The sequence below is a fragment of the Natator depressus genome, chromosome 19 (assembly GCF_965152275.1).
Source record: "Natator depressus isolate rNatDep1 chromosome 19, rNatDep2.hap1, whole genome shotgun sequence".
In the NCBI taxonomy this organism is placed as follows: Eukaryota; Metazoa; Chordata; order Testudines; family Cheloniidae; genus Natator; species Natator depressus.
Window position 1 is genome coordinate 11,284,580 of NC_134252.1, and position 27,751 is coordinate 11,312,330.

At 48.9% G+C, this 27,751-nt stretch overlaps 1 protein-coding gene across 2 annotated transcripts in view; it reads left to right on the top strand.

Moving 5' to 3' along the window:
• RCC1 (regulator of chromosome condensation 1) overlaps window positions 1-25,322 on the top strand; it is a 28,310-nt gene extending 2,988 nt beyond the window's left edge. Inside the window, exons 1-10 of one of the 2 annotated variants that reach the window (XM_074934311.1) lie at window positions 12,265-12,335; window positions 14,894-14,978; window positions 16,558-16,745; window positions 17,762-17,941; window positions 18,021-18,117; window positions 18,886-19,008; window positions 19,817-19,972; window positions 21,139-21,258; window positions 22,385-22,537; window positions 23,527-25,322. In XM_074934311.1, coding sequence (XP_074790412.1) covers window positions 14,906-14,978; window positions 16,558-16,745; window positions 17,762-17,941; window positions 18,021-18,117; window positions 18,886-19,008; window positions 19,817-19,972; window positions 21,139-21,258; window positions 22,385-22,537; window positions 23,527-23,702 — 1,266 coding nt within the window. In that variant the 5' untranslated portion in view covers window positions 12,265-12,335; window positions 14,894-14,905 and the 3' untranslated portion in view covers window positions 23,703-25,322. Of the gene's footprint in view, window positions 1-12,264; window positions 12,336-14,893; window positions 14,979-16,557; window positions 16,746-17,761; window positions 17,942-18,020; window positions 18,118-18,885; window positions 19,009-19,816; window positions 19,973-21,138; window positions 21,259-22,384; window positions 22,538-23,526 lie in introns of those variants that run through there. The other variant, XM_074934312.1, reaches the window with a different exon arrangement.
• Window positions 25,323-27,751: the final 2,429 nt, after the last annotated feature.

The following is a 27,751-nucleotide window of genomic DNA, read 5'->3' on the forward strand; positions in this document are numbered from 1 at the left end:
GGGCCATGATTTAAATCTGCATATTATGGCAAGGCAAGAGGGAGTGAAATCCCTACAATATGGCCTTACCTTTTTGGAAATCATTTGCACTCCATATATGCATTTTTATCAAGATTTGCGGTTATTCCTGAATTAAACCTTGCTACATTCCCTGTGAAGAATCAACATTGGCCTACTACTTATGGGAAGGGAGGGTGTGTGTGAAATAAGGCACAGGAAGTAAGTCAAAACTGGGAATAGAATCCAGGTCTCTTGACTAGTCATAGGCTTTAACCACGACATTCTCCTGTCTCACACTAACACTGATAACTTTGTTTAAAATACCTAGGAAAATCCCATAAAACAAAACCACTGACGTCTAGCTTTATTCTTTCTCCAGGTAAAATGAAGAAGCAGCTGGATTACAGGGTTCACTCTTTCAGGTTCCATATTTGAGTTCTCTTTTGGATCCATTTTCCAGCAGGATTCCTGCAGTAGTTCTTCACATTCATGTCCTGGTCTCCTAGTCTTTTGACTGGATAGTATTTTAGTACTATATTTTATTCCCTTATTTTATGGATGATTAGTTATTCTAATCACCTGGTATGCTAACTTCTGATCTCATGGTTAAATTAAAGAAAACAAGAGGAGTTAGTGAACAGAGGTTTAACAAGGTTCTGTAAAGGAAGAATGTAGATGTAGTCATATGTTACGTTTTGCACGGATAGGAGAGTTCTGGTTTTAGTTCTACTCCTTTAGTGCTTTGTGTAGTCTCCAGGTAGCCTGACAAATGGAGTAGGGCTGCGTTTACTTTGGCAAAATTGGTTTCATAATTCACAGGGTCGATAAAAATGATTTTTTAATTTAAATTGGATTTTTTTATTTAAATTATGTCTCACTCTGTTAAATGAGATCTGAGCTTAATATAAAATGTTAAGCCCTACGTTTATAATAGTCTAAAAACATTTTAATAAAAAATATACTGAATCCATAAGTCTATCAAAAAACTTACCGGCTGATTTCCAATGTAAAGAAAGAAACGGAAAAATCTTGATTCTGAGGTCAAGCTTTATAGATATGGCACAATAGGTCATGTACTGTAATAAGGGCTTGTTTGTTTAATAAAAATTTTGTATGCTGTTTTGTGTGTTTGTTAAAATAATTTCAGTTGCCATTTTAAAGCAGTTTGACACAAATCACGAATAAACTTAATTAGTAAATAAGCAATTTATTATCACCCACCATTTGCCATACTAAAAATGGACTATAAATTACTAAAAATCTGAATTTTAAGCTATATAATTGCTTAAATACATGTTTACGTGTACTGTTCTAGTTAGCGAAAATGATGGACCAAATCTGGCGTAAAGGCTTTTCTATTTAGTTTTAAATCAACATGTTTTAATGGTTATATCCACTTTCTTTAGAAAATAACTGAAATACAAATGGAAAGATTGGTTAAAATCGGTGATTTAAATCATGCTTTAAATTGCCTTGATTTAAATCAATTCACCCTGCCACAGATACCCCCCCAGGTGTAGATCCCACTGGTGGCATTAGTGGTGGAAATTCATATAGAGAGGACTCACGTGTGTGTAACATTTCAGCTCACCATGTTCTGTAACCTGCTCTCACTACATTTTCCACAATTGCTACTACTCGTGGTGAGTCGCATGTCTTATTTTTGTCAGTGTAGACTTAACTCAGGTTTGCCTAGACAAGGGTTATTATGGGTGGTGTTACACCATGTTGGATAACACAGTGGTTCTCAACCAGGGGTCCATACCTCCTGGGGGGGCTGTGAGCAGGTTTCAGAGGGGCCACCATGCAGGGCCAGAGTTACTTGCTTGGGTGGGGCCCGAGGCAGAAAGCTGAAGCCATGCTACGTGGGGCTGAAGCCAAAGCTTGAGCAACATAGCTTTGTGGGGGCCCTAAGCAATTGCCCTACTTGCTCCCCCTTAATGCTTGCCCTGGCTTTTTTGTGCAGAAAACCAATTGTGGCACAGCTGGACCATGGACTTTTTATATCATTTTGTGGAGGCCTCCAAAAGAGAGAGGTTGAGAACCCCTGGGATAACACATTCTAAAAATGCCATTGACTATTGCCTAAATATGTTAAACTGCACTAAATACAGCCTAGGCTTTAATTCAGCTTAGTACATGCCTCGTTAAGTGTGTGGCAATTCTCCAAAGTGAGTTTAATGTACTCACCCACAGCATAGATCATTTGAAAGCTTATATTTAGATGTAGAGTTGTCAAGCATTGCTGTTAGCCTGTAGGTGAGTGAAACAATGGTACCTAAACAAGTCTCATTTTTGAGATGAGGTAGGTGAGAGAACCTTTTCTTGGTCCAGCTTCTGCTTGGTGAAACAGACAAGCTTTTGAGCTACATAGTCTTGAAATGAGGCTTGTGTAGCTCAAAAGCTTCTCTTTCACTAACAGAAGTTGGTCCAAGAAAAATTACCTCATCTACCTTGTTTCAGTATCCTGGGACTAACACAGTTACAACATTGTCAGATTTTGCACAGTTCCAGAAACACTTCAACAAGCCTGACTCTGGTTTTTACTGTTCATTGCAACATCTTAGTGTGGTATCTATGGATCTAACCTACCTAATGTATTAAGACTTTTATTGGGTTTGCATAGGTAAATCATTTCATCAGGAATGATGAAGCTGCTTAACATCAAGTGAAAATGGTGAATATCTCCGATTTTCCAATGAAATTGGCTGACCAGGCCAGTCCCCCAGTGAAGATAGATTCTTTTAAGTACAGAAGTGGGAAGCCTGAAGTGCTAAAGGAGTACTCCAGGAAGACCAGACCATTGCAGAGAAGCTAAATGAATTTTGTTGGTTTTGACTGCAGATGATTTAGGGGAGATCCGTGCACCCCAGCCATTCCTCTTTAGGTAACAGATCTGAAGAATTGTCCCAGATTGAAGAATCAGTAGGGAAAGATCACTAAAATCTGCTTTTGTACCACATGACTGGAGGATAGTTAGACTTATTTTTTTTAGAGTCTCCAGAGGTGATGCTGGCAATTACAGGTCAGCAAGCCTAACTTCAGTACCAGGCAGGTTGGTTGAAACTATGGTAAGGACATATTTGTGTCACATACACATGTTACGGGGGAAAGAGTCAACAGGACTTTACTAAAGGGAAATCATGCCACACCACTCTATTACAATTCTTTGAAGGAGAAAGGTGATCCACTAGATACAGTGTACTTGGACTTTCAGAAAGCCTTTGGCAAGGTCCCTTACCAAAGGCTCTTAAGCATATATAGTGTAGATAGCGCCCCTGTGAAGTGGGTGCATATGGTGGTTGGGAAACTGTTCCCAGAGAGGAGTAGTTCAGTCAAGCTGGAAGGCCACATTGAGTGGAGTCCCACGGGGATTGCTCCTGGAGCTGGTTCTATTCAGTATCTTTGTTTGCAGATGGTACCAAACTGGGAAGGGTTGCAAGTGCTTTGGTTGAAAATGATTTGGAGAAATGGTCTGAAATAGAAGATGAAATTCAATAAGGAAAAATGCAGAGTACTCCACTTAGGAAGGAACAATCAATTGCACACATGTGAAATGACTGCCTGGGAAGGGGTACTGGGGGTGTTACAGGGGACCACAAGCTAAACGTGAGCCAACAGTGTAACACTATTGCAAAAACAAACATCATTCTGGGATATATCAGCAGGAGTGTTTTCTGCTCTGCCCCATACTGATAAGGCCTCAACTGGAGTATTGTGTCAAACTCTGCACCACCGTTCGGGAAAGATGTAAACAAATTGGAGAAAGTCCAGAGTAGCAACACTGATTAAAGGTCTAGGAAACAACCTGTGAGGAAAGACAGACAAAATTGGGTTTGTTCAGTCTGAAGAGGAGAAGACTGAGGCGGGACAGAACAGTTTTCAAGTATGTAAAAGGTTACAAAGAGGAAGGATGAGAAATTGTTTTCAATCTCTGAGGCTAGGACAAGAAGCAATGGGCTTAAATTGAGGTGAGGGTGGGTATAGGTTGGAACAGTCCTGTCAGGGTGTTTAAGCACTGGAACAGAATGCCTAGGGAGGTTGGGGAGTCTCCATCATTGGAGGTTTTTAAGAACAGGTCAGACAAACATCTGTCAGGAATGGTGTAGCTATTATGTAATTCTCCCTTGAGTGCAGGGGACTGGACTAGATGAACTTTTGAGGCCACTTCCAGTCTTACACTTCTACAGTTCTATAGGATAAGTGAGAAGGACCTCTCATGGGTCAGTAACTGATTAAAAGTATCAGAGGGGTAGCTGTGTTAGTCTGTATCCACAAAGACAATCGGGAGTCCGGTGGCACCTTAAAGACAAACATTTATCTGGGCATAAGCTTTTGTGGATATATCTGAATAAGTGGGGTTTTTTACCCACGAAAGCTTACGCCCAAATAAATCTGTTAGTTTTTAAGGTGCCACTGGACTCCTTCATTTAACTGATTAAAAGAAAACAAAGGGTAGGAATAAATGATGAGTGTTCAGTGGTGAGACATAAATAGTGGCTTTCCTCGGGGATCTGTACTGGGACCTGTGCTGTTCAGCATATTGGTAAATGATTTGGAACAGGTAGGTGGTAAAAGTTGTAGATGACACAAAATTACTGAACATAGGTAAGTCCAAAGCAGACTGCACAGAATTTCAAAAGGAATGACAAAATGGCAGATGCAATACAGTGTTGATAAATGCAAAGTAATGCACATTGGAAAAAATAATCCCAACTATACATATAAAATGGTAGGGTCTAAATTAGCTGTTACTACTCAAGAAAGAGATCTTGAAAACATCTGCTCAATGTGCAGTGACAGCCAAAAAAGCGAACAGAATGTTGGGAATCTAGGGGGGAGGGACAGCTCAGTGGTTTGAGCATTGGCCTGCTAAACCCAGGGTTGTGAGTTCAATCCTTGAGGGGGCCATTTAGGGATTGGGGCAAAAACTGGGGATTGGTCCTGCTTTGAGCAGGGGGTTGGACTAGTCCCTTCAAACCCTGATAGTCTATGAAAGGTGGTAGTCTATGAAAGGGAGAGATAATAAAACAGAAAATACCATCATGCCACTTTATCATTCCATTGGTACTCCCACGTAGTTCTGGTCACACTGTCTCTAAAAAGCTACATTAGAATTGGCGAGGACAACAAAAATGATGGGGGTGGAACAGTTTCCATATGAGGAGAGATTAAAAAGACAGTCTGTTCAGCTTGGGAAAGAGATGACTAAGGGGGGGATATGATCGAGGTCTATAAAATCGTAAACGGGGTGGAGAGAGTGAATAGGAAAGCGTTATTTACCCCTTCACATAACACAAGAGCTAGGAGTCACCCGCTTAAATTCCACACATGTACAGTTAACCTGTGGAACTCATTGCTGTGGGATGTTGTAAAGGCCAAAAGTATAACAGTTCAAAAAAGAATTAGATAAGTTCAGGGGGGGTCTAGACCCATCAATGGCTATTATCCAAGATGGTCAGGGACACAACCTCAGGCTTCAGATGTCCCTAAACCCCAAACTGCCGGAAGCTGGGACTGGAGGACAGGGGATGATGGATCACTCGAAATTGCCCTGTTCTGTTCATTCCCTCTGAAGCATCTGGCACTGGCTGCTGCCAGAGACAGGATACTGGCATAGATGGACCATTGGTCCGACCCAGTATGGACGATCTTATATAAATGTGTATGAATTCATAATTTAATGCTGCTTCATTAGTAAGCTTGTGTACATACAATGTAGCATCTAGTCTGCCTGGCAGAAGGTTTTACTCTGTAATTGCATATGTGTGCAGTACTAGTCTTTGAAATATTCTAGAAATTAGTTTTTTTTATTCAGTGACACTTATGCACAGGTCAGTATTAGGCTTAGAGATGACAATCCACAGCTTCGGTGGAGCTTCAGTCCAAGTGCTCACTAAGCAAAACTGGCAATTTTTCTATTAACGTAGATCCAAGTTAGCACAAGTCTATATACTTGTAGAAAATGAAAAATGGTGGTAGTGGTGAGTAATGCTAACAATATACTTTGGGAATTTTAACTCTACAGGGCAGTTACAGTATGTGAAGACATGGAGGATACAAGCCCCTTAAAGCTTAGATCAAAGAAAAAAAGACTGTCCACAAACTTTGAAAAATGTGTTGTTTGTCAAGAAAATCAAAAGAATACAAAACTGTCAAAAGCCACCAGTGCTGGCCAGAACTCTGTGATGCTGGCAGCAGAAGCCAGGACAGATGAATTGTACTGGCGGCTATTGGGTGAGTTTTTTAGTTTAGACGCTGTGCCACCAATACTCTACCACAGGGGTTGCTTTCAGAAATACACAAGCAAGTCGAATTTGGCACATGTCAGAGTTATGCTGAACCCAGGGAGGAAAACCAACTCTGAATCTGATCAGAGAGCAGCATGCTCATCCGAGTCTGTAGCCACTGGTTTAAGCACATCCTCCAGCGATTGGTCCTGTTGCGTTGTTTGCCTAAGAAAAACACATAAGAAAGACAAGAAACTTCATAGAATAGGAACATTTGAGAGAGCAGCCAATCTGAGGGAGGCGGCGCTTCAAAGAGGAGATGCTGACATGATGCGCAGAGTATCGGTGGAAGACTTGATTGCTAAGGAGGCCGTTTATCACTCAACATGCATTTCTTCCTACTTGAGTAAAACCAATCTTAAAGCAAAACAATCAAGTTGCACTGCAACAATACAGTCACCTTATGACGTTGCATTTTATCAGCTGATTGACGAGATAGACAATGATCTTATGGACAACAAGAAAGCTCTTCTCCTATCCAAGCTGCTTCAAAGATACAAAGCCCTACTTCCCTCAGAGATAGAAACCGCAAGCTATTCCAGTAGCAAATTACAGGCAAGATTAGTAAAACACTATGGGTCTGCAATTTCATTCCATGCACAGCACGGACAAGGCAAGTCTACCATTGTTCTATGCAGCATAGTAACATTAGCTGATGCTATCCAAGCTTCTAGTAATCTGAAGCAGGCCCTTAAATCATCCAAGTGTTTTTTGGATGGGCTTCCGGCGAGTGAACCTGATCATCGGCTTTCAAACGAACAAGTGATTTTGTATAATGCTGCTTCAATCCTTCGGTCTGAAATAGCCAAAGTGAAAGCCTCAGAATATTATCCAAAGACAGGTGATTGTAATTTTCAGAGACCAGCTACTTTTGTGCCCCAGTTGGTGCAGGAATTTGTCCTTCGGCTGATAGATAAAGAGGCACATAATTCAGTCAGCAGTGAGTATCATCCTTCAGAAGACATTCAAAGAAGGTGCCGCTCAATTGCAGAGTGCATAGTGTTTAACAGTAACCCATGCACTCTCCACAGAGATCATAATGGTGAACAAGATAGTGATGTTGTCTAGAAATGTCACCAGTGCTACTAAATGTCCATGATACCTGTACAAATTTATTATTAGAGTTTATTTCACCCTTTAAATGGTTGTTGTGATGCTTTAAGGTCACAAATCCAATTTTATGTCTTGAAATAATGCATGGAGTCATTAAACTGACAGAAACATGCAAATATTTCAAAGTGATCATTTTAATGTGTTATTTCTGTAGTAGTGGCACCGCTTGGCAGCACCACGTCATACCTCATCTTAAAATAGACATAAGCTTTCAAATGATTTATGGTGTGTGTCGAGATGGTACATTAAGTTGACCCGAATCAGTGGTGTCTGCCGCTCGCCCGTGTCTACACTGGACTTGTAGATCACTAGCTGATGTGTTCTAACAGCATACCCATACTCCTAGTCTAGACAAAGCTTTAGTAAAACAGGAAAAAAGTCAGAGATGTGAACTGGAAAGAAATAGAAATGTTCCAGTGGGCTCCCCAATCCAGGTCAGACTGCATTTTAGGTACTAGGAGAGGGTGGGAGGTTGGGAGGTAAGGTCCCATGTGTACTGTGTTAAGGGGAGTCTGCAGTATTTCTTCATAAAGAATCTTATGGACACTGACTGAGGGGTTCAGTGGTATGACCAATAAAGGAATTGGTTTTAAACAGTGGTGCTTGGATCTTGATCTATCGTTCAGTGACGTGACTGGTTAAATGTTCCATTCACTCAGAGTGAAACTCCAGGAACACCTGATGACTTCTCGTGTTTCATACAAATAGCTGTATGCACTTGGGCTCTCCCTGTGTCCTTGGATGTCTGGGGATTAACTCTTTCATCTCCAGTGGTATCAACTCGTCAGGACTAAATGGACCAATCTGAGGCTTCCTTGATGCCAAACTGGCTGATGAAAATTCCAGCGGATGTGGTTGATGGATTTATGAAGCAACCTTGCTTGGCAACTTTCTTAATAGGGCTCCTAGCCACCAGATTGCCCAGGGTGAGCTTTTAAGAGGTCATTATCAGGCCCAAAGTGTAGGGTTTACCAACTTTTTGTTACAAAACATAGCATTAGTAATACTTAATGAAAATATTTCTGCTAATACTGTAAGTGACCGAGACCTACATTTTTATTTCTCTGTAAAATGCCATGAATGCCTGAAGAAGAGCTCTGTGTTGATCAAACACTTGTCTCTCTCACCAACAGAAATTGGTCCAAGAAAATATATGACTTCACCCACCTTGTCTCTCATGAATACCTATGGCATTATATGACTCGAATGAAATAGTTTTTGGTGAGGGTTTGACCATCCCCCTGCTGTATGAGTAACCAAATTGTTGATGCATTATATGAGCAATGGAAACTAATTTCCATCCTCTTCATAAGCGACAGGAGTAGTTATGACATGAAACTTGGGCAAACTAAATCTTTAAAGTAAGTTTCAATAGCTTGAAATTTTAGTGATGGGTAAGAAAAAAATAGGGTTTTTGTCATGATAGTGACTCTTTAAAGGAGGAAAACATTCCTTAGAAAACAGTCCAAATGTTAAGGAACGCAGAATACACTGGAGAGCTGAAGTGAACAAAAGCTTAGTGTAGTTCAAACTACATTCTGGTAAGACATCCATGCTGTACTCAAGGCTAAAGATAAGTTCCAAGATACTAGCAAGCTACTAGGAGAGGCAGAAATATAAACTGGCTATTTTGTAGGGATACCTAAGTAACATTGTCCAAAATGAAATATACCAGAAAATTGACCTAGTATTTGTTGTCATTTGATCACCGGGGCTGTGCATACCTGAATTTATTAAATCTAATGTTCTGTGGAATGACTTTTATAAGGTGAAGGGAACCTAAAAGCATTGGCTTGAACCAAGGGTAATGTAGGTCTGAGCGTTCTTTTAGTTCCTTTGGATGTCTCAAAAGTACCCACTACCAAGCTAATGTGTAATGCGGATGAGGCTTGAGACAGCATCCAAATGCAGTAATACAAAGCTCAACCAATGTGTATTTTAAACCTTCAGGGCACAGCAGTTCCATGGAGTCAGGCTCTCAAAAGTTAGCTGCAGAGTGGGGGGAAGTTCTCTACTATGATTGTCTCCGATTTGGAGCTGATGGACCCATGGCTGAAAGGCCCTGACTACATGGGGACCTGAACTGTCAGGAGAAACCTGAAAAGAGTTGAAGACCACTTCCGTGCAGCAGGCTTTACATGGTTCATTGTGTTCATGTTTAAATTGCTGTCTAAAACCTGTTTCCTTCCATGCATATGATTTTCTATTTGTAGCGCCATACTGCCTAGATGCCCTAGTTATGAACCAGGCCCCCATGGCGCTAGGTGCTGTACAAAAACAGGCCAAAAAGATGATTTCTGCCCCAAAAGGCTCACAATTTATGCTGGTTTTCTCTGCCTAGTCTAGGAAACATTTCTCACGATATTTTCTCCACACTGCCATGTAGCTGTCTTTAGATCACATAGGGCAAAGTGGTTTTCAACCGTGCTGACAAATCCACATTACAAAATCTGTGTTTAAGCAGGCAGGCGTCTGATCATGTCATAAACAGGCCCAAGCCCTAGTCCGAGATTGTGCTTCCTTAACACATTTGACATGCTGCTCTTATTTGCTTAGAAGATGTGAAGATTGTAGCATCATGCTTAAATATTTGCAGTGCAGCCAGAGCATTAAAATGGCTTCCCTTTAAATAGGCAAGGCATTTTGCAACAGACCTGCGAACACGGCCCTAAAGTGAAGCATGACTCAGCTCTGCAGTGAAATGTGTGTAATAGGTTATGGAGCCATGTTGCCTGAACACCTGTTTGGACAATCCTTGCTACAGCCTCTGTGCTGAGTTTTAGAACATATTGCGTTTCTATTGAATTATGACTAATATGACTTTGGGCTGTTCTATTGCTTACCAAAGGCCTCAAGGCATTTTACGAGAGTTAGTTAATCCTCACAACACTCCTGTGAGACTGGTGTGTAGTTCCCGTATTTTCGGAACTAGGGGGAAGTGAGACATAGAAATGACTGGCCAATATCACAGTAATCAACAGGGGGTAGGAATTTTGACTCGGGAACATGGGATTGGAAGGAATCTCCTGGGTCACTGAGTTCAGTCCTTGTCCTGTCATAATCCCTTTAATAACTTTATCAAGATCTATCTTAAAACTAGTTAGGCTGTTTGCTCCACTTCTATTAGAAGGCTGCTGCAGAACCTCACTCCTCCGATGGTTGGACATCTTAATTTCCAGCCTAAATGTATTCATGACCAGTTTAGACCAAGTGGTTTTCAACTCTGAGCACTAGGCATCAGTCCACTCCATACAAAAGCTGTCAGTGCAGGTCTACATTTTACAGCCTTAAGGGAACTCGCCCGGCAATTGCAATGCTTGCTGTGGGGAGTGTAAGGCTGTGCCACAAAAACTGGGGAACAGGTTACCCCAAACACTTGTGAAATAAATGCTTACACTAATTGTTTCACATCTTTCCTCTTCCCCATCCGGACAGGAAAATACTGTTATACAGGATTAGGAAAGAAATGGGCTATGATAAGCCAAATTACTGTGATTTCCTCAAAGATGCCATTTTTATGCTGTAAGATCTCAGTGCAGGGATAGGGTTATAGTTTGTCTTGCACCAGGATAGTAAAGGAGATGACTTTTTAATGTGAGTGACTGTCACAGCAAGATGTTACACAGGGCACCCATTATGCAAGGAAAGTTACATGTGTGACTTCCTGAGCTACTAAGGATAAGTGTGTGCTCTGCATAAGGTGTGGAGAGGGAAGGAAACATGCTGTTCCCCTTGTGTCATCCGTAAGCAACAAATGAACAGGAACTTGTCCTAAAAGAAGCAACTGAGTCAACCCTAAAGCCTACCGATCATAATTGCTGCTTGTAGCCAACCTAAAGCATAGATAGTCACAGGCATTGCAAACCTGTAGTGTGTAAACAATGCATTAGTATAGTAAGACGCTCCATTCTTGCCTCAAAGGAAGCAGTCGGGTCTAGTGAACAAAACACTGAGTTAGGAAACAGGAATTGCCTCATGGATCTGCCATTAACAGCAGAGTTGGGACACCATCTAACCTCGCCATAGCCCAATTTCCTCTCAGTAAACTGGGGCCAAGAGAAGGCAGTTTTGCGGACTAGTTCATATTTCTACATATTTCTGTGAATGATAAAAATAATGTAAATGTTTCCAATTTAAAAAAAAAAAAAAGAGATGTCCCTTTTCCGTGTTTGGGCCCTGGGGACTGCGGCGTTGGGCTTGGGCAAATGGCATTGATTAGAAGTTACAGAATGGTAAACATCTGACAAGCAAAACAAGGGCGCAAAAATTGAATTCTTAAAGTATATGCCTTTGAATAATGTCCGTTCTTTGCAGTAGAGGTGCGGTTACTGGTTACGTGCACAGTGCACCCTGTAAGCACTTGGGCATGTGCTTCATGCCATGTGTGCGATGAGTCCCGTGGAGTTCAGGGGCTGGAGCCTAAAGTTAAGCGTGTGCGCAGAATTTGCGCGCTGCTGCAATTGCATCTGCACAAAGCAGCTCCCGCCGCTGGGGCGGACCTTCGGGTCTGTCTGCGGGTCTCCAGCGAGGTCCGTCTGCCGGTCCAGTTGCAGAATTGGGGGCACACAACGCCAGACCCTGCAAAGCTGCCTACGCCGAGGAGTCCCACTGACATTGCCTCCGACCCCCAACGCTGCAGCCGGGGGTGAGCGCGGGCAGGACCGGCCCCGTTAGCGCGCACCTTGCACCACGCACGGCCCCCTTGCCCTGGCCCCAATTCACCGCGACTTCTCCCCTCTCCTGGGGTTTCCAGCTCCCTCCCCGGGGCTTTTCCGCGCAGTGGCCAGCAGGGGTCGCTAGCACCAATTTCTGTCGCTCGCCCAGGAGGCCGGCAGGCGCTGGGGCTCTCCTCGCGCATGCTCCGGCTGCAGGGGGGTGGGGGGGCGCGCAGAGGACCGAGCGGGCCAGCCGGGGTGGCGGAGCAGCAGGGAGGTGAGAGCCCCGGTGCCGCTTCCCGTCCCCCACCCGGCCCGGGGTAGCCAGGGTGGAAGCGAGGCTCCGGGCTGCGGGGTGCACCGATCCCCGCCCCCTGGGTCTCAGGCTCCCCCTCCCCGGTGGGGGGGCCGAGGCCTGGGCCGGCCCCACGTGGCCGCCGCGCGGCTGTGTCCGAAGGTTCCACGCGTGGAACGCCGAGTGTCAGCCCGCGCGCGCGCCCCCCACCCCCGGCCGCGCGCCGAACGTTCCCCGGGAGCCGCTCGCGCAGCCCCCTCCCCCCGTCCTCCGGCGCGGCGCTGCGGCAGCGTGCGACAGGCAGGGCCCGGGCCAGCGCGGGAATTTCAAACCCCGGGGCAGCGGGGGGCAGCTCGCGCGCCTTGCCAGCGTGCAGGGCCGCGCGCGGGGGGCTAGTGGGCGCCGACCTGTCCTGACTCCCTGCAGAGGGGAGCGTGCCGGGGAGGAGGGGCCATCAGGCCCTTAATTCCTGGGGGGGGGTTGCAGGTTGGGACGCGGGGGGGCGTGTAATTCTCTGGGTGGCGCTGTCAGGGCTGGATGCGGGGTGGTTGTTGTGGCCTTGTTGATCCCAGGATATTAGCCAGACAAGGTGTGTGAGGTGCAGGAAAAGACACTCCCTCGCCCGCCTGCTCCTAAGGGTGTCACCCAGCAATGACGCCGCATGTGGGCAAAGCTCGGAGGGGTTTGCACATTGCATTGCGCTTTCTGGTTGCACCTTTGAAGCTTGGATTACTCGGGCATTTCTCCCTTCTCATCTGAACCTCTTTCCTTTTGTGCAATTTTTTTCAAATGTTGGTCACTGTGGAGAAAGCATTATGGCCATGCTCCACCCCAGGTATAGCTGCATTTCAGCAGTGGGTGGCATGATTTTTGTGGTGCATGGAACTTGTATAGCCAGGTTAGTAAAATTGAGAACAAATTTTACATGGAGGACACCAAGTGAGCTAAAATTGTGCTATATTGTATTGCAATGCCGGTGTCTTGGAGGATATCGCTTTGCACATATAACCTTGTACTTGGGGGTCTCAAAACACTTTACAAACATGAAAGGGGATGCAGCATAAAATGATTATATTACTGAAACCTTCTATTTTTCACCTGTATTTCTAATAACATCTTACTTTGTTAAAACCGAGAATACTGGAAAAACGGAATCTCCTTTTCCCCCTTTATTCATTGTTTACATTCTACCTTTTGCTTAACTTGGGCAATGAAAACTGACTAACCACTTTCACTTGAATTTCTAGTCAGTTTCTTACTGCTAGCACAATACTGCAATCATAGAATCATAGAATATCAGGGTTGGAAGGGACCTCAGGAGGTCATCTAGTCCAACCCCCTGCTCAAAGCAGGACCAATCCCCAATTTTTGCCCCAAATGGCCCCCTCAAGGATTGAACTAATGTTTGAGGTGTCAGCTCTGCCTGGGCCTCTTTAAGCAAATATTTTTGTGAAAATTTGTAAAAATACAGTTTTGGAAAACTTGTCAAGTGCACCCTAAATGTTGGGCCTAAAATCCTGAAGTGTCACTTTAAGCTTTTGTTAAGGTGTTAAAGTCCAGTGATTCCCTCTTACAGCCCTTGCTTGTGTGTGTCTTATCGCACTCAGGGGTTGTCAACCTTTTTTGGGCCGAGGCCCCCCCCAACATGCTACAAAAACGCCACAGCCCACCTGTGCTACAAGTGTTTTTCTGCATATCCAGTAGATTAAAAACCAGGACCGGTGTTAGGGCTTATCAAGCACGGCAGTTGCCTAGGGCCCCACGGCACAGGGGGCCCCACAAAGCTAAGTTGTTTAGGCTTTGGCTTCCTGCCCTGGGCCCCAGTGAATCTAATGCTGGCCCTGCTCTCTGGTTCATTTTGGCGGACCCCCAGAAAACTTCTCTTGGCCCCCCAGGGGGCCCCGGACCTCTGGTTGAGAACCACTGATTGCACTCATTTTAGATAGGGTTGTAGGATCAGGCCATAAAATTATAACAAAAAATATGATTCTAGAAAGCAGAAGTAGACTCTTGAAGTAGCGGGCTGTTTGTTTCTTTAACATCGTCTTCCTCCTCTTACGCTTTCAGATGTCAATATTTCACAAGTCACGGACTGTTGTAATGGGCTAATGGGTATTTTTAGGACTAAGGACTAATTGTCTCTGACCTCTCCTGTAGCAAGGGACCGGAAAGCAGTGTTTCTGGGAAATAGAGCCATGAAACAGTTGGGGGCTTTGACTTTCTGGGAATTCACAATTGCATCCGAGATGGATTAGTGGGTAGAATGGAGAAAAGTAAATTAGATTCTAAAAATTCCAGGTGGTTTTAGTGTAACAGTGGGATTTTCACAGTGGGCTAAGGTAATTAGACACCCAACTCCCACTTCACTTTCATCTCCCAGAGGCCTCTTGCAAAACTCCAGTGTCAGTGATTTAGCAAAGAGAGGACTGGGGAGAACTTGACAGTGTCCCTTTAAAAGCTTGTGCTTTGCAATTTTCCTGCTTTTCTCCCAGACTCTGGGTTAGTGCATGTCTTAATGTGGAGTGTTTTCAATTATTTAGCTCTATAGCAATATGCCGGGAAAGCGTGCTGCAAAGAAGAGCCCGACACCAGAAGAAGGGTCTCCCGAGAGGAAGAAGATTAAAGGTAAAGTGGCTTTTTTCAGGGTTTTGCACCTTCCTCTGAAACGTTGAGGCTGGCTGGTGTGAGAGACAGGGTGCTGGCCTAGATGGACCACAGGTCTGATCCAGTCTGACAATTCTTGGCCTTGTCTACAATGAGGATTTGCCCAGAATTTCAGCCATCGCTGTGTCCGCACTGGTTCGACCTCTAGTGTAGACAGTTTCAAGCCACAATATGCACCAGTACAGTTTATCCCCGCGTGGAACCCGGATCACTGCTCCATGGATGTAGATCATGGCTTTGTCTGTCTACACTAGAGTTTGAACAGATGCAGCTGTGTCATTTTGCTGGACACCAATGGCTGCAACTAGGGCAAATCCCATCGGGAACAAGGCCAAAGTGACTTTTCCTCTCCCGGTTCTGCAGTTTTTCTGGTTCTGATTGCTCCCTATCATTCAATGGGTGTTCGCTGCCAGTCAGCATCAGAAATGGCATCTTCCAGAAGCGTGCAGTACTGCAAATTGCCCTTTTCCCGGAGCTTGACTCCCTGCACACCTTGGGTTGTCTTCTGGTTTGTACTGTGCGTGCGGTTAACAACAGGGGAAGATGGCGAGGGTGCAGTTCGTGCTTTGCAATTCTGCTTTACGCCGGGAGACTTTAATTTTTTTTTTTTTAAAAGGTCCCATTTTCAATTCATGCTTGGGAGGTTTCTGTGGACGAGAAGGGTCTTCTGGCTGTGCCTTGGGAGGCTGCGATTAAAGGTTATGTTGCTTTCGAGTTGGTTAGTTCAGTTTGTGTGGAGGACGCTGAGGACCTCCGAGAACGCTGGGTGATACTGCCCCAAAGTGACAGGTTTCTTTACTCCTCACTCCAACCACATGTGAACGGCTTTTATTTTTTTTACTGCATTCAGGCATGCGATAGACTAAATTACAATCCAGCGCAAAGATAATTTCACTCCCCACTCAGCCTTTCTCTTCAAAGTCAAGTCTTCTCTGTCGACACCTCCTTCACACGCCAAGAAACGATACAGGCTTAACATTGCTAGGGCTTTTTTTTGACTCTCGCTTTAATAGTAGATGTAAGCCGGGGGGGGGAGAGTTGTGTCAAAATGTTGATGTAATATAAGCTGTGGCCAGCCCGAAGAGGTTGAGAAACTCTGGACTAAATAACAAAGACGCCAAGCACTTCTAGAGCCCCTGCCCCCCAAGGATCTGCAAGCAGCTTGCTCTGAATCCTTCCACCCTTCTTTGAGGAGGGGGAGTTGTATTCCCATTGTATGGATGGTGACTCTGAAGCAAGGCAGGGCGTGGGCTGACTTGCCCGAGGTCTTTCGGTGAGTCAGATGCAGGAGAACCCCAGGAGTCCAGACATGCTGCTGCTTAAATATGAACCCTCCCGTGGGGTTCGTGCGAGGGGCTGTCGGTCTCATGAGCTCAGGCAGGTTGCAATGGTAAGGCCAGCACGATAGCTGTCTGTTGCTGAGCCAGCCCCTTGTTCTGGGAGCTTTGGGAAGGACGTCTTGACTGCCGTGATATTGCATGAGCATGAATCTGGCCTCTTGCTTATCAAGTGTTTTCCCCCTCTGTCTCCTGTGCTCCAGTCTGCCATTCATCACACCGGACAGAGCCTGGACTGGTGCTGACACTGGGACAGGGGGACGTTGGGCAGCTGGGCCTGGGAGAGGATGTGATGGAAAGGAAGAGGCCAGCCCTGGTGCAGCTGCCCGAGAAGATCGTCCAGGCAGAAGCAGGGGGAATGCACACCGTCTGCCTTAGCGAGACGGGCAAAGTGAGTCTGCGGCACCTTTATCCGAGTCTGATTGCGGGAAAGGAGTGAGGACATGAAATCGAATGGGGGGAGGGGGCGCTCATTTGGGTGACTCGTTGAACAGATTGACTGAGATGTTGGACTGAAAGCGCAGTCTTAATTACTGTTCTTGTGCAATGGGTCAAAACCCTTTGGAACCTGCCCCCCAAACAGGTTCCTTGCTCCGGAGTCTCTCTGATTAAAGGGCCAGCACGTTACCATGATCTCACTCTGCAGCCTTCTGACCTTCCATAGCTTCTGGTCAGAGCCTGGACGCTTAGAGTGTCGGGAGGGGGCTGTCCTGGGGTCCCTCGCTCTGAGCAGCAGATTGTGGCATGCAGCGAGGGAGCTGTGAGTTGGTAAAATTCCTGGGTTTGAAATGAATCGTGTAGGGGGAACCTGCCGCTGTATGACTCCAGCTGTTAACGTTGTACTGTATCTGGCCCGGTGGTAAGCAGCGCCATGGGACGGCTCTGTGATCATAGAATCATAGAATATCAGGGTTGGAAGGGACCTCAGGAGGTCATCTAGTCCTCGGGTTCAGAGAGCATCAAGAGAGAGTTGTCTCTGTGCTCCCCAGGCAGATCCTCTTGTGTGAGATCTTGGAAACCACATGGTCTTTCTGCCCAGCAGGGACATTTAAAGGTCTCCTAATACCTTCCAGGAGAGGGGGCGCTTGCCCCGAGTCCTTGCCCAGAGTTCCCCCTTCCTCACCAGTACGCCGCGGTGTGTTGACTTCCTCCCGCCAGCAGTGACTGTTTCCTTGACCTTGTAAGCCTCTAACTTTTAAAGTGCTTTGAGATGAAAGGGGCGACCTCCCTCACCCTCCAACTGCGGCTTCTGAGACTAACGCATCCCCCTCAGCTGGGAGCTGGCGGCTGAGCTCCCTGCCAGCTGCTCTACGCGTGTGGTCATTAGAGCCAGGTGGGTTCTCCTGCACTGGCTTTGTCCTCCTTGCTCTGGGCCCCTTTCCCACCGTGAGATGTTTCCATTTCCAGATCTACTCCTTTGGCTGCAACGACGAAGGTGCCCTGGGACGCGACACCTCCGAGGAGGGCTCAGAGACCACCCCGGGGCTGGTGGAGCTGCAGGAGAAGGTGGTGCAGGTGTCTGCCGGCGATAGTCACACAGCAGCGCTGACGGAGGACGGCAGGGTCTTCCTCTGGGGCTCTTTCCGGGTATGCGAGCTGTGCTGGCTCGGGGAGCTCTTCTGCGTCTTCCCGGGCTTTGCCACTAAACGTCTCTCTCTCCGTCCAGGATAACAATGGAGTCATCGGTTTGCTGGAGCCCATGAAGAAGAGTGCCCTTCCGGTGCGACTGCAGCTAGATGTGCCTGTCCTTAAAATAGTCTCAGGTGAGCGAGGGCTCGGTGCGCAGGTGACTCAGGCTGACGGACAAGCCGCTAACCCTGCTCCAGCAGCCGTGACAAAATCAGGCCCAGAATAAACCGGATTAGTTGATCTTTTTCTACCAGCTGCAGAAGGCCGTTCCCTCCCCTCCGCCAGCCCAGTGCACGCCGCCTGTCTTACCCCTGACTGGCCGTTAATAATAATAGGTTCTCGGTGCAGTCTCTCTGCAAGTTCTTTGCAAATGTGAACTAACGAATCCTTGCGGAGTAGGAGTATTGTCCCTCTCGTGGGTGGGGAAACGGAGGCAGGGCAGGTAAGGGACTTTTCCATGGTGTAGATGGGGAGTCATCAGTGACTCTAGTCGTAATGTTTCCTGTGCCACCGTTTTGGGGGTGGTTAGGACTCAGCTGATGTCCATGTGTGGGTTGGGGTCAGATGGGAGAGGTGGCTTGGTGCTCGTGGTTGGTAAGGGAGCAAATAACACAGGGAGTTAGCATTAGATGCCAATAGAAACTGTCCTCTTGCTGGTCCAGGGTTAGTGCAGGGCGTAAAACTCCTGGGGCTCTTACCAAGTTCATACTTGGTATGCTTTAACATGGGACTTAAACGCTCAAGGCTTTAGTGTGGGACTCGACGTGCGAGGCTTGTTCTCCGGCAATCTCCCAGTGTTACCCAGCCGTGCTGCTGGCCCCGGGGAGGGGTACCAGGGGCGGGCACGCAGCACGGGGATCGGCGTCCCAAGGCTGGTGCTAGCCCTTTCTCCGTCCCCGCAGGGAACGATCACTTAGTGCTGCTGACTGTGGACGGGGACCTGTACACATGTGGTTGTGGCGAGCAGGGCCAGCTGGGAAGGGTGCCGGAGCTCTTTGCCAACCGGGGAGGAAGGAAAGGCTTACGTGAGTTGCTCTTGATGCCGCGAGGGGGATACGCGCTGGTGTGGCCCCTTGAGCCAGTGCCTGCTGGGACACTATGGGCTAAGGGGGTTATAGACACTGATGTCCTCCCCGAGCCAGGCTGGGACATGGGCTTGCTGAGTAGGGAGGCGCAGAAGCTGGCTGGACTGCAGTCTCCAGGGTGCCAAGCTGGCTGCTTTTGCCGGAGCTAAGCTCCCTGGCACGTGCTGTTGGTGGTGATTCCTCCTGCCCCGGGAGCTACACCCCCCCAACAGGTGGGCACGCTCGGCCCCGAGCTGGGGAGATGAGCTGGTTCGATGGCAGCCCTGTCCTGCCGGGGGCTGGCTGAGTGACTCTTTGGTGGCAATGAAACAGGATAGATCAGAGGCAGGGGGGTGGGTTTGCAGCGCTGCCGGAGGGCAGGACACGTGGGCAAGTCTCTCTTATACCAGCTGACTCCTCTGTCGGCGAGGAGAGGGTGTTGGGCAGCCCCGTGCTGGCTCCGCGAGGGCTACCAAGTTTCTTTTTAGACAAGCGGCTTGAGTTGTTCAGTCTCCAGATCCCTGGTGTGGGGCAAAGGAGGGCTGGGTGCTGACGGATGAGCCTGTGGGGGGACTTCCACCCCACAGAGTGCCAGGAGACTAAGGCCCCAAGAGGGGGCACTGTCCAGCTTGGAGTGACACTGTGCTTGACTGACTGAAGCACTTGAAAGGCCAGCCAGGCTTGTCCCCCCCCCCAAAGATGTGTCTGTGGGGAGGGCACCTGTCCCTGACTCTCCTCGCTGCAGCCTGCTCTCTCGTCTCCCGTGTAGAACGACTGCTCGTGCCTCAGCGTGTCCCTCTCAAGGGGAGAAGTGGCAAGGGCCGGGTGCGCTTCCAGGACGCCTTCTGCGGGGCGTACTTCACCTTCGCCGTCACCCAGGAGGGCCACGTTTACGGCTTCGGCCTCTCGAACTACCACCAGCTGGGTGAGGTGTTGTCTGTGTTCCGCGCTAGGCGCTGTACGTGTACCAGAGTGAGAGAATCTCCAGGTAGACGCCTGGGGCGGAGGGGAGAAAGGGAGTGGTGTCTCACCGAGCGGGAAGTGGGGTGCAGAGAGACGAAGTGACTTGCCCAAGGTCACGCATGGGGAGTGTGTAGCACAGCTGGGGAAAGAATCCAGGCCTCCTGAGCCCATCCAGCGCCTTGACCACGGACCAGCCTTCCTCTCTGCCCCCGCTGTTCAAGCACTGAATCGAGCATAATTGGCTAATGAAGGAAAACGCCAAACTATCTAGCTGGGCCCCAGCAAGCTGGGTGTGCTCACTGCTCTGGCTTTGTGTAATGCTTTCCAAAGTGTCCGGGTGTGGCCAGGCTGCTGGGATCTTTAATAGCTCCCCTGTGGGCTGTGTCCCTGCCCCTGACCGCAGAGGGGCCGGGTGGTCTTTCTCGCCTCAGAGGGACTTGTCCATTGAGAAAGTGCTGAATTTTCGGGCTGTCCCACGGCTCCCATTGAATTCAATGCGAGAAGATGTTGGAGGCCGGGCCCTCCCACAACGTTGGTAGGTCCTGTGCCCTGCTAAATGCTCTGTCCCGTCCGTGCGTGGTCGGTCCCGGTGGCAGAAGAAAGGTGCCATTAAAGCAAGGGGCCTGCTTGCATCCTGCTCCCTGACATGGTAGGAAGCCGGGCTTCATGGCACAGTTGGGGTAGATGAGAAGGCTCCTTCCGGCGCTGCTAACTCCACACGTGGCCTGTTCCCATATCTGGGCACCGATGCTCTCAGCTTCTCGGACCTCCAGGAGCACGTATTTGGAAGCAATGCAGGTGACTCTCTCTGGGGATTTCTTACTGTACCAGGCTCTTGTCAAGCACCCCCTTCCTCCCAGGTGTACCCTAAAAGCCCACTGGTTTTAGCAGAGGTTTTGCATGGCACAGGGCCTGTGCATTTAATAACGGCTGCAGGATACAGAACAGGTGGGACATTCTTGGATTGTCTCCTGATGGTCCCCGTCCAGGCTAAGCACCGTGGATTAAGTCTCGTGGTGTAGTGCGTCCGTTCTCCTGCAGCGGGCTTGGGGGTGACCTGCCGGCTGCGGGCGGGGTGTCTGCTCACCTGTCTCTGACTTCCTTGGCTTTCGTTGTCCCCCCTTGCAGGGACGCAGGACACCGAGCCCTGCTTTGCTCCCCAGAATCTGACATCCTTCAAGAACTCCACCAAGTCCTGGGTGGGGTTTTCGGGCGGCCAGCACCACACGGTGTGCATGGACTCGGAAGGTGAGTGGGGCAGCTGCTTGTGAACCAAAGTGGGGCAGGGGTCCGCAGTTCTTTGGTTTTGGGCCGCTGTCTCCCAGCGCCAGGGCACTGGGATTGGGGTGACGGTTGAGCCTAAGATCCTTGGCATTCATGAGGTCGTGGGCAGCTCTGTGCTGAGCTGGTACGTGGGTTGTGGCTGCCGCTGGGATGTTCAGCATAGTCCATGGTGAAGGGGACTTTTTGGTCTCTTGCCTAGCAAGGTTGTGGGAATCACACCTGGCTTTTCTGTCACACTTTTCACCCGTAGCTCTCAAGTGCTTTACAAAGGAGGTCAGTGTCCTTATCCCGATTTTACAGGTGGGGAAACTGAGGGATGGAGGGGGTTGGGGGACTTGCCCAGGTCACCAGGAATAGAGCCCGGGTCTCCAGAGTGCCAGTTCAGTGCACTATCCACTAGACCACGCTACCTCTCTGGTAAATGAGAGGACACCATGCTGCAGTCCCAACGTTGATTGCATTACATACAGAATCACAAAAGGCTCATGGATGCTGCTAATAACCAGAAATAAGTAACTGCTCCTAGTGCAGGAGGGCCTTGGCTTGGCTGGATGTGTGTGTCAGAGCAAGAAGCTTGATGGGGGGCTTGTGAGGCCCATACAGACACACAGACCCTTCTCCCCCCGCCCCAAAGTGCTTCATGCCCTTGGCCTTCCCTAAAAGACCAGGTTCAGCGCAAGCAAAGACTGAAGTCCTCCTGCTAACTCCGGTTGCACATGTCCCAAGAACGCAGCTCATCTCTCCGTAGCAGGCAGTGGGGATGGGACGGTGCTGAGCAAATACGGGAATCAGGAGCAACTTCTTGGCTTTGGACCCTGACATCTAAGGGGGTGTCGGTCTCCATCTTGTGTCCTCTCACCATGGCTCAGTTTGCACGCTGCTGATCTGGAGCGGTCTGCAGGCTGCTGGGTTCCACACGGGGCAATTCGGGGAAGGAATAATGCCTGAGATTAGCCAGATCTGACTGGCAGGGGGCCGGACATATGTGGGGTGACCACGGTAGGTACCCGAGTGATGTAAATTCTATGCATCCGGGGTGGTCTTGGCTCCCGAGGAGTAACGTGTCTTTTGCGTGTCCCGCCTGTGCCAGGGAAAGCCTACAGCCTGGGCAGGGCAGAGTACGGCCGGTTAGGGCTTGGAGAAGGGGCAGAAGAGAAGAGCATGCCCACCCCCATCCCGGAGCTGCCAAGCGTCTCCTCCATCGCCTGCGGGGCGTCTGTTGGCTATGCTGTTACCCAGGAAGGTAAGTGGAGGGGGTTGGGGGGGGCGGGGGGTGGCTCTGTGAGTAACACGTGACTATGGAGCCTAGTCAGTTAGCGCCTCCGTTCGGATGCCAGGAATGCAGCTAATACCTGTCCCTACCTGGCTGGCAAGCAGCGATGGGCTGTGACAGCCCCCCAGGCTAAAATCCTCAAGCCAGGGAAGCTATGGGCTTTCCCACCCGCCCGCTGGGCCCGAGCCTTGATCCACAGACCCCCAGGAGAAGTGGGGGGGGAAGAGACCCACGCAATCCTGACCCATCGTGCTGAGGGTGGACAAGGCAGATCTTTGCAGGATAGACACCAGTATGCGGGGAGCTGAGACTGAGACAGTCGAATTGCTACGTACCCCTGGCTCCCCAGCCGTCAGCCAACAAGGTTAATAACAACCCTGTCCCTGCCTGGCCTGGATTAGAACCACCGACCTAGAGGGGAAAGACTCCATATCCTGTTACTAATCCAGTCCCCCTGCAGAACAGCCCCTGGTGGTGGGTGGCGGGCACCCTGGCGCTGCATGCCGTTTGCACGCAGTTCGAGCTGGGCAAACGCTGCAAAAATATCTTTCTGTGAAGGCGCTGTTTATAAAGGGTCAGTGGGGAAACTGGACATGTGCACTGGGTGTTAGAAGTGGCTCCAAGCCGCCTATTGGATCCCCCCAGCAATTGATTAACCACATATGAAACCACCTCTGGTTCACTTAGTTACCCTTTATGAATGGAGCCTTCATGTGAAGAAAAGCCAGTATTAATCTGGAGTCTCGGCCTCGCCGTTCTCTGGAGCCTCCGTGGGGCTGAGTCCTGGCAACACGAGTGCTCACAGGAAGCTAACACTCTGCCCGCGCCCAAGTGCTGGGTTCGAAAGCCACTTCCCCTCCTCGCCCCAGGAACCCGCTCGGATCTGTCCGTGCTACGGGCACGCAGCACGGCCTCCAGCGTTGGGTGGGCAATCAGCGCCTGTCCTTGTCTGTCTTCAGGGCGAGCGTTTGCTTGGGGCATGGGCACCAACTACCAGCTGGGCACAGGGGAAGAGGACGACGTCTGGAGCCCCGTGGAGATGACTGGCAAGCAGCTGGAGAATCGCGTCGTCCTGTCTGTGTCCAGTGGGGGGCAGCACACCGTCTTGCTGGCCAGAGAAAAGGAGCAGAGTTGATGATGAAGCATTGTGCAGCAGTAACGCTGGGGACGCCCCCCCCCTCCCCCCCAGTGGCTCAGGGGTGGGGTTTGGGAGACTGGCCTCTGGTAGTTTCCTGAGACCTTCTGATTTGTCTACAGAGTTGTGGGGGGAAGCCCCCCAACTGACACCAGCTGCCTCTTACTCTAATCCCAGGGGCAGAGTCTGCATGGCTGGAGTGTGGCTTTTCAGAGACACCTTTCCCCTCTGGAAGCGTGCGGCTTTGCTGGTGTGTTCAGGGCTCACTTCCTCCTCCTCTTTTTCCTCCTCCTCCCCGCTTGGTCACCCCCGAAGCTGATTTACCAGCGTGATGGCAAAGTGGGTTCCCCACCATTTTAAACAATTCCGGGCCCAGCCACGCTGGCATTCCCCTTTATACGCAACAGGACTTGGGTGTCTCAAACTTTTTAAGGCCACAGCACCCGAAAGCCAAATCCCCCAGTCCCTGTCTTCCCCTCCTCCCATTTCCTTAGCGCTCTCCCGCGGGCCTCGTGTGATTTGAGTCACTTTTATGTATCTGTTGGCCGAGTCTCTTTTTACTGTAGATATCCGAGGCCGGCCATCCGTCCCCCAGCTCCTTCCCTCTGCTTGCATGATTTGCTAGCCGGTGTGATCACAGCGGACGTGCCTCTCAGAGCAGCGTAAGGTCCGGAGACAGAGGATCTAACCTGGGGAGGGGTGTAGGGCAGATGGGTGGGAGGAAGTGTTCTGGTCTCTCTTGGGAGGTTTTCTAATGTCACCTGAACTGTGACTCAGGCCCAACTCCTCAGCCGGGAGTCTCTGAAGTCAGTCTCTGAAATCCTTGTTTAAGTTCTTAAGTAGCTGGCCTCGGTTTTAGCTGCAAAATGCTGAGCGATCTGGAGTTCCCTTGGAAGTTGGGAGCGCTCAAGACCTTTGCAAATCAGACCACTTTCGAAGAGCAACCCCGGACGCTTGCATTTGAATACATTGTCTTAGACTAAATCCTGCAGGTGCGTGAAGTTTTGAGCAAATCATTTGTCTAGTCAAATCGTTCCATTTCCCTAGCGGATGCAGACAGAAGCTAGGAAGAGGCATGGTTTCACATCGCTGAACTCCCTCTTGTGCCCACCTGCTTTTAGAATTGCAGCGGCCGGTCTTCACTCCCTGTATCCATCGGCTTTGGAGACTTTCAGCAAGAGAACGGTTTTGTTGTTGGCTTTTTGTTTGTACTCTTTTGTGCCCTCCCCTCCCCCCAGTTAGGGTTTTAATTTGCTACATTGGCCTTGAAGAGGAGGAAGAGAAACCAATTCCAACTATGCATTAGATCACTCAAAGTAACCAGCCTGATTTAGTACTTTGGATGATTGTGTGTGTGTCTAATTAGCTAGGCCATCTACCCCTCTCCCACTCTGTCTTCTGCAGCTGCATTCCAAACACCTTGAATAAGAACCGCGGTTCTGCAAAGAACTGTTTTATATGTTAAGTTATAGCAATATCAGGGAGGGAACAGGGAAATTGTACAATGGCTCATATAATAATTTTGGATTTTTTTTGTTTTTTTTTTTTTTTTTTTAGGAAAAAAGAATTTAAAAATATTTTGCAGGGTGAGTGGGGAAGAGAGGCAGGAAACTGTAAACTTTTAACATTTGGAATAAATCGAGTTTTGATAACCCCTAGTGTGGCTCATCGCTGAAGAGGAGAGATGTCTTGGTTTAATTTGGAATGTTTTTCTGCGTCTCTTGGGCCCTGTGAAATGCTGGGAGACTAACCCAGAGCAGTTGGCTTTGTTTTACTACCCTGGACAGCTGCTTTTCAAATACGAATTTTTAAATTGTAGCACAGAATAATACATCTAACAATATTTTCTCTTCTTTGGGTATCTTTAGGGTGCCCATCATGGCGCTGTCTGGGTACCAGGGCTCCTCTAACTCTCCCGTGCAATCTGTGTTCGTGTAGCTGAGAACCAGGCCCGGTTCCAGTTCCTTCTGCCACAAACCAAGCCTTCTGCAGCGCCTTTCCTAGCTGGTCTGAACGAAATATTCCTATCCAAACTTGCCCCTGGGTTGAGAAGCAGTGTGCCCTAGAGGTGAGGGCAGGGCTTGGGAGTCAGGACTCCTGGCGTGGCAGAAAGGCAGGCGTGGGCCCTGTGTGTTTTGAGGTTGGTTGTGTATTGCAGGAATGCCTAGGAATGCCAGTGGTGGATCGGGACTTCATTGTGCTCGGCGCTGTACAGACCCAGAACAAAGATGGTTCCTCCCTCAGAGTTTGCAGTCTGGGTCTGACGGTGTTAGCATCTAATTGGATAATGCTCGCTGCCCTGCGCTTTAACCCAATAGATGCCACTTCCTTCCCAACCCACGAGCTTCTCCAGCGCCCGTGTGCTCGTGAGAGAAGGCACCCAATCCCGCCTTGACAGGTGCTTCGCTTTCAGTCTGACCTACGGCTGCTTCTAACGCTGGTGCCCCCGCCCATCAATGGGCTTAAGAAATGCATTTCTCGCTGCAGGGCAGGTGGGAAGCTGGGGAGTCATTTATTTTTAAACAGGTGTCAGAAAAATACCTAGCCACTTATAGGGGTGAACCCTGCCCTTCTTCCCCCTTGGCCGTAGTGTCTTTCTGCTTTCAAGTGATGGATTAATGATGCTTCCTAAAGCCCCCGGGGTGCCTGGTCTCTGTACACATTTCTGGTGCTGCTTCTCAGAAAGGTTGAACTCGTTGCTGGTGGAAGGAAAAACATATTTTTATTCCCCCCTGCCCTCCCAGTTGCTCAACCCCAGCTCTGAACTGGCTGCTTCAAGGGAGAGTCTGCCCAGTGCAGCGTGGGGAAAGCAACGAGCTCCTCATGAACCGGAGAGACTAGAGTGCCTGGTGTCGCAAGCCAGCTCCGCCGCAGCCCCCAGGATGAGCTGCCAGCCAGGCGTGTGGCTGCTGGGCTGGGGTGTCAGTGATCTCTGCTCCCCATCCGGTGCAGCGGGGGTATCGGCAGCACTGGGGCAGGCAAAGCTGGGGGCTGTTGGCTACAGCACGAACCTTCCCAGCAAGCCCCGGTCACTAAAAAAGCAAATCCAGTCCAAGCTGCCATTATCTCCCTGAATTACTGTTCTGTAAGCTCCAGTCGGCCTCCTTCAGTCACCCCCACCCCAAACTTCTCGGCTAGCTCCCCCTGGCCCCTCCAGATCCACTTCATCCCCCTTGTTTTTAAAAACCTCCTGAAACTTGCACCAGCCCATCCGCTTGGCCACATCCCTCTCTGATCACCAAGCGTGAGCCTCCTTTCTCTGCTAGATCATAGAATCATAGAATATCAGGGTTGGAAGGGACCTCAGGAGGTCATCTAGTCCAACCCCCTGCTCAAAGCAGGACCAATCCCCAACTAAATCATCCCAACCAGGGCTTTGTCAAGCCTGACCTTAAAAACTTCTAAGGAAGGAGATTCCACCACCTCCCTAGGTAACCCATTCCAGTGTTTCACCACCCTCCTAGTGAAAAAGTTTTTCCTAATATCCAACCTAACCCTCCCCCACTGCAACTTGAGACCATTACGCCTTGTTCTGTCATCTGGTACCACTGAGAACAATCTAGAGCCATCCTCTTTGGAACCCCCTTTCAGGTAGTTGAAAGCAGCTATCAAATCCCCCCTCATTCTTCTCTTCCGCAGACTAAACAATCCCAGTTCCCTCAGCCTCTCCTCATAAGTCATGTGTTCCAGTCCCCTAATCATTTTTGTTGCCCTCCGCTGGACGTTTTCCAATTTTTCCACATCCTTCTTGTAGTGTGGGGCCCAAAACTGGACACAGTACTCCAGATGAGGCCTCACCAATGTCGACTAGAGGAGAACGATCACATCCCTCGATCTGCTGGCAATGCCCCTATTTATACATCCCAAAATGCCATTGGCTTTCTTGGCAACAAGGCCACACTGTTGACTCATATCCAGCTTCTTGTCCACTGTAACCCCTACGTCCTTTTCTGCAGAACTGCTGCCTAGCCATTCGGTCCCTAGTCTGTAGCGGTGCATGGGATTCTTCCGTCCTAAGTGCAGGACTCTGCACTTGTCCTTGTTGAACC